The sequence below is a fragment of the Sinocyclocheilus anshuiensis genome, unplaced genomic scaffold (assembly GCF_001515605.1).
Source record: "Sinocyclocheilus anshuiensis isolate Anshui unplaced genomic scaffold, SAMN03320099.WGS_v1.1 scaffold1136, whole genome shotgun sequence".
Taxonomy (NCBI): domain Eukaryota; kingdom Metazoa; phylum Chordata; class Actinopteri; order Cypriniformes; family Cyprinidae; genus Sinocyclocheilus; species Sinocyclocheilus anshuiensis.
The window spans coordinates 327,007-338,673 of NW_015548521.1; the positions used below are offsets into that span (position 1 = coordinate 327,007).

An 11,667-nucleotide genomic window follows, 5' to 3' on the forward strand; every position below is an offset into this window, starting at 1 on the left:
TCAGTGCCAGACTGTAAAAAAATACATGATCGAAGTTGTAAATGAAACAAAGATTATTGCACTGTTACCAGAAAATACCATTTCACTCTATCTAAATCAAAGTGTCATATATTCAGTGCATTAACAGCCATTTCTTTGTGAAATTAACTAGCAATTTCTGAGTGAAAATTGTATCAAAGTAAATATTTTTCAGTGTATCGGCATAAAAGTTAAAGGAACACTCCACTATTTTTGAAAATAGGCTCATTTTCCAACTCCCCTAGAGTTAAACAGTTTTACCGTTTTCGAATCCATTCAGCCGATCTCCGGGTCTGGCAGTAGCACTTTTAGCAGATCATTGAATCTGATTAGACCATTAGCATTTCGCTTAAAAATGACCAAAGAGTTTCTATATTTTTCCTTCTGCAGTTATATCGTGTACTAAGACCAACGGAAAATGAAAAGTTGCGATTTTCTATGCCAATATGGCTAGGAACTATACTCTCATTCCGGCGTAATAATCAAGGCACTTTGCTGCCATACCATGGGTGCAGCAGGCGCAATGATATTACACAGCGCCTGAAAATAGGCTTATTGGAAGTTACCTAGCTGGGGACTATTTTCAGGTGCTGCGTAATATCATTGCGCCTGCTGCGCCTACCGCTTGCAAATATAGAAACTCTTTGGTCATTTTTGAGCGAGATGCTAACGGTCTAATCAGATTCAATGATCTATGCTAAGCTACAGCTAAAAGTGCTACCGCCAGACCCGGAGATCGGCTGAATGGATTCAAAAATGGTAAAACTCAACTGTTTAACTCTAGGGGAGTTGGAAAATTAGCCTATTTCAAAAATAGTGGAGTGTTCCTTTAAGCCCCTCCATTATAGACGAGAAGTCCTATGTAGTTATTCTATATCCTTTTTCTTGATATTATGAAAGAATACATAAATATGCGTGTGTGTGTGTGTGTGTGTGTGTGTGGTGTGTGTGTGTGTGTGTTGGTAAAAGAGACAATAAGTCTACAGACGGTTAACATGATAAGACATCTAAGACAGGTTACTGTTATATTCAGAGAACAAAACAACACCTAAATAGAACAAACAAGGGAGAAAATCTACCTCTCTCATATGTACTGCAAAGATAAGTGTCATTTTGCACTTGACATTATGCCTAATGGAGATCGGGGTAAATTCTGTTCTTTCATCCCATGTAACAAATAGTGAAACAGTCTCAGGTTTGTGTACACGTGTCGAATTGTAATGCTACAATAGCACCGACTGCTTTCTGATTTTAAAGCATAACGACTGCCTGGAGCTAAAAAGTCCAACAAATCACCTTGCTTTCATTGCCAACACTGTAGGCATAGTGGCTTTAGGGTGCTACCCAAGACCCAAGACCCATCTAATGATATCCAAGCCGAAACGGGAGCGTATGGAGGGCTGTACTTAATATGGGCGATGCCCTGAGAGCTGACGGGAATCTGGGACATGAAAAAAATCAGATGGGTTACAAGCCGGTACACACAAACACATTTACGGTAAACCAGACCCAAATCAGTGAGCCTAACACAGAAGACAACTGTCTGTGACAAAAGCTGTCCTAAATTTGCCTGCCATTGAAGACAGTCTCAGCCTAGAGGGGCATTAGTTGGGGGGGCTTTGTTAGCTCCACTCAGGCGCAGAGATAAGAGGCATCCAGACAGATTAATGTGTGTATGGCACTTTTGGGAAATGGGTCAGTGAGTGTAATTGTGCTGGACAGTGAGTACGGCTCTTATTTGTGCAACTGGAGATGAAGGAGGAAAATTAAGCTAAAGTCACACATCACAACCCTGAGATGGGCTATAAAACTTCAAGAAGCAGGCCTCAAACTAGCATGGAACTAGGATGGAGTACATGTGACTGAAAAAAACAACAACATCAAACTGATGGATGGCCATCAACTAACAATCCTAACTAGATTTTTCTGAAGAAAACTGTTATGTGAAAATGCTATGCAGTTTCAATGTGTTCTCGATGATTTTTAGGAAAGTTTAATATGAAAGATTTTGAAAAACACCCAGGATGGAAGGAATAGAAGTGCAGTCTTTTTAGTATAGCGTTCATCCATGTAGTTGAACATTCAGCCAATGAAATCTTGAAAATTCACTACCATTCAAAGGTTTGGGGTTGGTAAGTTTTTTTTAATGTTTTTGAAAGAAGTCTCTTATGCTCACCAAGGCATGCATGCATTTATTTATTTATTTTTATACAAAATGCAGTAAAAACAGTAATACTGTGAAAAATTATTACCGTTTAAAATAACTGTTATCTATATTAATATATTTTAACATGAAATGTATTCCTGTGATGGCAAATCTGAATGTTCAGCATCATCACTCCAGTCTTCAGTGTCAGAAAAATCATTCTAATATGCTGATTTGATGCTCTCAAGAAACATTTCTTATTATTATCAATGTTCTTATTATACTCAATTAAAAACAGTTTTGTTAATATTTTTCTTAAAACTTTGATACAAGTTTTTCAGGATTCTTTGACCAATAGAAAGTTAAAAATCACTTTTACTTGAAATAGAAATGCTTTGTAAGTCTTTACTGTCACTTTTGATCAATTTAATGCATCCTTGCCTAAAAAAAAAAATAATTTATTTAAAAAATCTTACTTTAAACTTTTGAATGACAGTGTAAGTCTTTCAAAATAAAATAAAATAAAATAATTTCTTTAAAAAAATCTTACTTCAAACCTTTGAATGACAGTGTAAGTCTTTCTAAATAAAATAAAATAAAAGGGTTATGAAAATTACTGTACTGACCACAAAACTGAATTACTGTAGGACCATAAAACAAAATTTTGAACTGACTATACTTTCCATCCCTCACAGGCACACTTTTGTTTGCATCATATTATGGAATATAACTTTGGAACCATGGAGCCCTGAAACAATTTAAGTGGTACATCAAGCATGAATTGCTCCAGTGGTCATTAAATGCATACATTTTTTTTCCTAATTAACTGAGCTAAATGAACATGTTAAATTGACCGCCCTAATTTATGCATTTACTTGTCATGAATGACATGCTGGGAGATCTTCAGATTGAGCTCTAACTACTGAGACTGTTTTCTGGTGTATGACACAGCTGTTCAGTTTTGTATTCACATTCTACCCATCGTGTGATACTATGTGTCAGCTCTTGTTTATGGGGTGTGATTAGCGAGATGAAACTGAGGAGCAGGGGCTATCAGATTACACACACACACACACACACACATTCTGTTTCTCTGCCAGTACAGTAGAAAACACACTTAGTGAGATTATACAAATCTGACTGACAGGAAAATGAGTTTGCACTCGTATACACATGCACACACATACATGCCCACGAGACACACACAGAAAGACTTATTCACTAATACAAAGAAAGAAAGAAAGAAAGCTCTGCACTGATTATATGAAACAATGTTGAATACAGGTTAAGACAAATTAATTCTCAATCTAATGTTTTGCGGTAAACACAATACACACACAGACTCTTGTATACGATCTCTGGGTGGAGAAGGCAAAAACATCAAGTGATGACAAGCACCACAAACAAACGTATCTGTGCATGCTGGGACAGTGTAATTTTTTGATGGAGCAATTAGAGTCCTTTACAAAAATGCGGTTTTGCATATTAGTTTTCATAATGCAGATGATGGGAACTTCAAATGTTTTGGCCTAGTTCCTTATTTAACTTGTGCTCAATTGTTCATTATAGTTTCTATGTTATTTTCTATGTTAATGCTTACTTTGGCAGGTGGGAATATCACAGTATTTCCAGTAGATCCCATCCTCGAGATCTGCGATATAACACCATGGCCGAACATCTCCATCTGGGTTCCTGTGGAAGAAAGACAGACTGTTAAAATCACTGCGACTTTGAAACCACACACTATTTGAGCTAAAGTAGTTCAACAACATTTATTTTCCCAATTTAAAAAAAAAAAGTAGTTTGTTACAATAGAGGCCACTAACAAACTTTATTGTGGCGATTTTAAGTGACTCTTTCTGAATGTTACATCGCTACAGCAGTAGGTGGCGACAAATGACTTGTATTTATGGATGAATCACTGAATCAAGTGTTCAAAAATAATTATTCATACAGGAACTATTGTTCATGGGATGTTTAAATATTTACAGTATGCTTAAGAGGCATAATCTTTTTATATTACATAATTATCAGATTGTATAACTTACCTGTATCTAACTGGCAAACACACAACTATCTTGTAATTTAGTGTGAAAACAAACATTATTATATTACCGCACATAACTTCCATTCAACAGTAAAGTAAACAACCTTTTCTATATAGAGTGACAAGCCGTGCAACTCACTAATGATTCAAATGAATCACTGACTTGTTTATAATCCAGATTAAAGTAATTAACATTAAACTGATCTCTCTGAACGAGCCAAAAGGATTCAAACTATTACACTATCTGATATATTATATAATATAATGCAATATACTGTGACATTAAAATAGCAATGTAAACTAACATTTAAATGTTTTTGAAAGAAGTCTCTTATCCTCACCAAGGCTGCATTTATTTGATTTAAAATACAATAAAATCAGTAATACTGTGAAATATTGTTACAATTTTAAATCACTGTCTTCTATGGTAATGCATTTCAAAATGTAATTTATTCAAAGCTGAATTTTCAGCACCATTACTTCAGTCTTCAATGCCACAGAAATCGTTCTAATATGCTGATCTGCTGCTCAAGAAACATTTCTGATTATTATCAATGTTACAAACAGTTGTGATGCTTTATATGTTTGTGGAAACTGTGCTACATTGTTTCCTTTGTTCTTTGATGAATTGAGCATTCAGAAGAGCAGCATTTATTTGAAATTATAGCCTATATTTTTGTAACATTATAAATGACCTTACTGTCAATTTTGATCAGTTTAATTAATCCTTGCTGAATACAAATATTCATTATAAAACTGATAGTTCCGGTCCTTGATTCTGATTGGTTGAGCCAAGTTCGAAGCTGTTGTAAATTAAAGCAATAAGCCCCAAGAAGCCGTGGTTTACAGTGAATTTATAACAGCTTCGCGTCGTGCCTAACAACGCCCCTTAGCTGTTACAAATTCACTGTAAACCACGGCTTCTTGGGGCTTATTGCTTTATTTTCTCACCAAACTTTTGAACAGGAGTGCAGCTTCTAGCTTCTTGTGAAAAAGTAGCTACACTTCTATAAAAAAAATAGTTGAAAGATTGTCACGCTACTGAAAAAATGTCAAGTTTGTAGAGTCGCTGCTTTTGGTCAGTTACTGCAGATAATTTAGTTCAAGCGTAGCTGTCACTAAAGAGGAAAGCCTTTTAAAGGGTTGTCAGTCAGACAGAAACACCCCCTACAGCGGGAACCTATGAGCTTTATTAAGTCTCTTTCTCTCCCTGCCCTGTCCATTAAAGCATGTCCACCTCCAGGTCGGCGTCTACGCGAATGCCCAGGGAAGGCCTTTGTTCCTTTCCAGACAGTAACCTGCGGAGTTCTCCGGCTTTGTCTGCTTCAAAACCCCTTTAAGCTCTCCGGTGTGTACTTTAAACTCTGATGCCCAAACTCCAAAAAGCCTTCAAATAGGGTATTGATTACAAGCGCACAGCCAGACGAGGCAGTGATTGGTTGAGTACTTCGTGAACCGAACATTCAACATAAAAAGTCTGAGCGAATCCCGCTTCGGGAGCCCACGCCGTCAGAAACAACGATAATTGCGAGAAAAGCTATTCTTCTAGTCTTTTAGGAGTCACAATGCAACATCTCGAGCTCGACCCTGAGGCGACAGCTATCTGATTTCAGCATTGTGAGGAAGAATCAAAAGGGCGTGCCACGGTCCTTTCTTCTCTATCAAAAACACTTTCCAGCTTCTCTTCTTCTCTCTTTACAACAAGCAAGTGCATTGAGTGAAGCGTCTTTTCATGTGCTTTCTTTTTTGTGTCCGGAGAAACTTAACCTCAGGTTGGAGTCAGCTAAACATCTCCCATTTTCCCTCCTTTTTTGTCTTTTCTGTTCAGGAGAATGAGATCTGGCCTGCTAACAAACCAGTCTGGATTTGGAGCCGAGTGTGTATTTCGACTGTCAAGATCGACAACCCCCTCCAGCCTGATGGGATTTTCATTATGACTCAGTCAAATATAATGGCTACTTTGCATAGCTTTTTTTGAATAATGTATTCTCCTGTTCAGGAAAGACACCTGTTTGGAGTTGAAGTCTTCAGGGCAATTGAGGTTCAATGGAGGAGATTCGATTATAAGAGGAATCTGTCTTGTTGGCAGACACATATAAACATAATCATACATCGTGCCAGGTTTCTATATGGCTTTATTTGATCCAGGCTGCCTCTGGGGTCATACAGCGAGCACTTAATGGAACAGTTCACCCCAAAAAATGAACATTTTCTCCTCATTTACGCACCCTCATAACTTTCTATCTTTTGAGGAACTCAAAAGTTTTGAAGAATGGCTTTGGACACTTTTTAATGAAAGTGAATGAGATCCAAAATTATATATTATATATATATTGTATGATATATATATATATATATATATATATATATATTTATATTTATATTTATATATTAGTGCTGTCAAACGATTAATCGTCCCCTTTCAATCAGTTCAGCTCAATCACTTCAGCGCAAACTTTCCCTTTTTGTATTCTGTGCCAGAATCATACAGGTTTGGAATGACTAGAGGTGAGTAAATGATGACAGAATTTTTTAATTTTCCATGAACTAATCCTTTCATTTATCCTCTAATTAATCACCTTTCGTCCCTCAAGGGTGAGAGGAGAGCAATGCAAGGGTGCAGTTCCAGACCAGATATAATAGATGGCTTTGATCACCAAACGCAGGCCTGTTTGCCCCCAGGATTCCTCAAGTGTGTGGATGTGTATGTGTGCATGTGTGTGTGTGTGTCCAGTGAAGCCTGCAGGGTCAGTTCCTTGCAGTGAGTGAGTAAAGAATCTCAGGGCCTTTCATGTGTTACCGTAATGATGGGGACATCATCTGTCCGGACTGGTTAATGGGATGGGGAATTACCCATGCCTTTGGAGATTTATAACCTCTTTAAGGAGATGGCAAGACTTTAGAACTGCCCCTAGGAAACATCAGCCATCACCAATGAGATCTCTTTTTGTGATTACTCTTTATACTGTCTAAAATGTCACATCATGTAAATACACAATTTGATATGCTTATACTGTGTAAACAGTCAGAGAAAGTCTAAGATCATATTGGAAATTTGGGTCTCAACATCTAAAACCTGGAAAAAAGGAAACGTTTCTGAATTCTGAAAAACAATTCAAATATGAAACATGGCATAAAATGAGTCTATAATCAGATTTGTGTCACTGATCATCTGATGTCTTTGTACAGATGTTCTTGATTCCACTGAAGCACAAGATGCTAGAACATGGGCAAAAGAGGAATAGATACAATTCTAAGACATTATGAAATTATCATTCTGACTATAAAATGGGTAAAGTAAATATTTGTATTAAAATGAAAAGAAGCATGCTCTCAGACATTTGGTTTCTTTTTTACATTTTCATTTGTTTCTTGTAGACAGCAATGATATGGAGAGCAAATAGAGCCTCATGCTTCTCAGATATTTCCCCGAGCAAAATTCCCTAGTAATTTCATGTTTCTCCTCTAAAGTTTCAGAACAGATCTCAACTTTGCTGAGATCTGATTGAGATAACGGCAGTCAAAGTCTGCAATTAATATGGGCTTCTCATACAATTCTTCCAAGAACAAATTAATACCAATTAAAGGGATATTTCACCCAAAAATAAAAATTTGGTCATCATTTTCTCACCTTCATGTCATTCCAAACCTGTGCAACTTTCTTTCTTCTGCAGAACACAAAAGAAGATAAGATTTAAAGAATGTTGGCAAGCAAAGAGTTTTGATAACCATTGACTTCCATTGTATGAACAAAAACACAATTGATTTCTCAAAAATATCTTCTTTTATGTTCCACAGAGGAAAGTAAATTCCAACCATTTCCATTTTTGGGTGAATTATCCCCAGTGGTGGACAGTAACGGAGTAGTTTTACTTCGTTACTGTACTTAAGTAAATTTTTCAAGTATCCGTACTTTACTGGAGTAGTTTTATTTTGAGTAACTTGTACTTTTACTTCACTACATTCCAAAGCATAAGATCGTATTTTTACTTCACTACATTTCATAAAACATATCGTTACTCCTTATAATATATCACGTGCTCCGAGACGCAGAAGCAGTGTCTGATTCATGAACGAACTGATTCTTTTCAATGAACCCATTAAATCGGTTTGCAAATCGCACCAAACGATTCATTCACGAATTGGAATGATCCGATTAGTGCGAGTCTCCAGTGAACTGAATTCACAAGTAAGAACCGGGAGATCTTGTGAGCTCGCGCGCGCGTCTGATGCTGTTAAAAGTAAGTTACTAATGTCGAATTTTAGGATTAATTATTGTAACTGAAAATGTAAAGGGTGATCTGTTTAAGCCCACTGAAATGCTTGAATGCAGACACATTAACATCAGAGTCTCTATGTTTAAGGTCAAAAAAATAAAAATAACACAGATTAAATAGAAAAACTAATGCACGTTCATCTTCCCCACTGCAATGCTATGCATTTAGCCCTATGTGACGTCTGTTTATATATTGTTTGTCAGCACACATAGCCTAAGTTGCTATGTATCTGGATCAACTAGCCGAGTAGACAAACATAAATGTTTATTCATAACCATGCTGAAAATAAGTCAATAATGTTAGCTGATGCTAACGAGCTTGCTGGTGCTAAATTGAGGTAATTAAAAAAAAAATAAAGTCCAAATATTTTTATTCAACCACCTAGCTAGATTATATCTGAGGGAAAAAGAAAGGATGTGATGTTCAGAACATGGTAACTACAGTAATTATCAAAGTGGGAAGTGATGCCCTCTGGGGCATTTGGCCAGGGGTGTTTTTAAATCACAGACAAGGTTTGAGAAGAAAAAATCATTATGAAAATCTAATTATATTTTCCTTATTATATTCATTATTTCCTTATTGGTTATTTTGGTAAAATCCCAGGTATTTTGAGCAATAGGATTATAAAAAAATATATGCTAATATAAAATTAAATGATAAAAGTAGCCTATATAAAACTGCAAAATAAACATTAATCTATCGGTACTTTTTACTTAAGTACATAAAAAATCAAGTACTTTTGTACTTTCACTCAAGTAAAATTGAAAACTGAGTACTTTTACTTTTACTGGAGTAATATTTTATTATACGTATCTGTACTTTTACTCAAGTACTTGATTTGTGTACTTCGTCCACCACTGATTATTCCTTTAGTTTTGCAGTTACTGTCTACAATTTTAATTTCCAAAATAATTTAAGGAGAAACGCCTGAGACAATGCTCGGAAACAACTGAGGATCATCATTACATCTTCTGAGTAACTTCTGAGAAACACAAATCTCTTCACAGTAAAGATGAAATCATCCGGGATCAAAAAGTACAGAAAAAAAAGCTGACATTGGTATGCATTGCAGCAAGAGATAAATATGTGTACTTAAGGTTGAAATTTTTCTGTGCAGTTTTTCAGAAACAAAAATAGAGGGTATGGAGTCAATATAATGCCACTTATATATGCAAAATAATAAAGTTTTGCAAAAGAAAATAAAGTTTTGCAAACTAAAATAAAGTTTTGCAAACGAAAATAAAAGTATTGAGAAAAAATAAATGTGTTTTTTCTTTATTATTTTGCATATATAAGTGGCATTATATTGACTCCATAAGAGGGCTTTTCACGGTGACCACAAATATCATTGCGACACTAAATCTGATGTGTAAGAACAATGTGTCGAGCCGTTACGGTTTATTGCAACACTCTCTCACTCCTTTTCACTTTTCTCTCTCTCTAATTTGTTTCAGCATTACTGGCCATCTGAACTGAGAGAAAACCAGCTGTTCTTGTCTGGCCTATGTTCAAACGCTTCTCTTTAATAACTGCTTTCCATGCACCATAATCAATACAATTTATGATAAACTTTTAAAATTCTGGCACAGAGTTATTCATAAAAAAACTGGGATTCTTTAACAACAAAAGCGTGTAAAATCTATAGTAGGGTAAGATTGAAAATAGCTTTTTCTTGAACGCCGACCTCAGCCACACTATTAGCCCGCTGCAGCTAACCAGTATCCAAAGCAAATATGAGCAAGGGAAATTTGCCTAATATGCTCAGAGCCATGCTCAGTCAACATGGCAAACATATGCTGCAGCAGGAATGCGACTCAAGTACACGTGCTGAGATCTAAATCTAATAAAACTAACAAAGCAGTTAAATAAACGATATACTTTTGAACGTAGCTAACATAGTTATTTTACATCGCTGTAAGTGGACTGAAGGAGTTGGGACTGCTTGTTAGGACAAACTTATTCGATGTACAGTCATAATTTGAGATGCTCATCCAACACTTTTGAGAGACAGAGTCTAATGTATCTATATCACACACAGCCACTCTCGATTCAACCACAACAATTCAAGCCCGCCTCGCTGAGCTGACATCTGAATGTGGATAACAAACCATTCAATTTCACAGCTAAGTAAACAACAGTGTAAACAGAAATGCTTGACGGTTGCTTGCACTTTCGCTTAAGCTAAAGTCTTGACGGATTGAGGATGGAAAATTAAACATTAAAGTTTCTCTTGGAAGCAACATGCAAAGCAGCAACACACACAAATCTGGCCAAAACTCTCAGGACTTTTAAAGTCAACATGGAATGGTTTCACAACCCATTTTACTTCAATAATGTTGACCAGGACCTCAATATCATAACGTACACAGAACTATTCAACAAATTCAGAAAAGGAATGGCCAAAACATAAAATATCCCTACAAAAAGTACTGTGATGGATGCATAATACTTTGTTGGTAATAATACCATTGATTTACTCTGAATCCTGACTCTATTGACACCAATGAATACTTTGATTTATACAATGTATCTTACGTCTGCCATATTTATGTAACACGGTATTTACATGGTATTTCAAGGTAGGTACTTCAAAGAATACCATAGTAATACCATGGCACAGGTCAAAAAAGTCTGGGCATTACCAGAAAATTACTCTGTGAAATCAATTATCATTCTGAATGGTTCACTAACCGAGTGGTTCTGATTCTAAATGCTAGTTTGATTACATTTTTGAGAATCGTTTTTTTACGATTCATAGGAGTCATTCAATTGCGAATCAAAGTTCATGACTCACACTGTGTTTTCTGCTGCATTCGGGAAACATTGGTGTGCCATTATGTATAACAAAACAACATATGGATGCATGCAGTATTTTCTGACTATATTCAAATTATTGTAGCACTGAATACTAGGGCTGGGTAAAAAATATAGTTCAATCATGACAACTCTCGGAACATTTTAGCATGGTGATGAATATGACAATGTTAATGTATTTGGTCTTGGCGGAACAGATCTGCTATACAACTTTACAATCCGTATCCTGTCTCACGTAATCGCTCAATAAGTGTTTCAGCCGCACAAAGATGTCAATAACAGCATCTAAACAATGTCACGTAACGTCACCTCAGAAAAAAACATATTCGGTGACCATAAACTCATTAGTCAGCTAGAAAAATAAA

The 11,667-nt window shown here is 36.0% G+C and overlaps 1 protein-coding gene across 2 annotated transcripts in view; it reads right to left on the reverse strand.

The window, feature by feature from the left end:
• The window catches only part of LOC107656811 (kremen protein 1-like), a 76,225-nt gene that overhangs the window by 17,413 nt on the left and 47,145 nt on the right, over positions 1–11,667 (reverse strand). For both annotated transcript variants that reach the window (XM_016444757.1, XM_016444756.1), the window contains exon 3: positions 3,765–3,856. In XM_016444757.1, the coding sequence (XP_016300243.1) occupies positions 3,765–3,856 (92 nt within the window). The remainder of the gene's footprint in view (positions 1–3,764; positions 3,857–11,667) is intronic.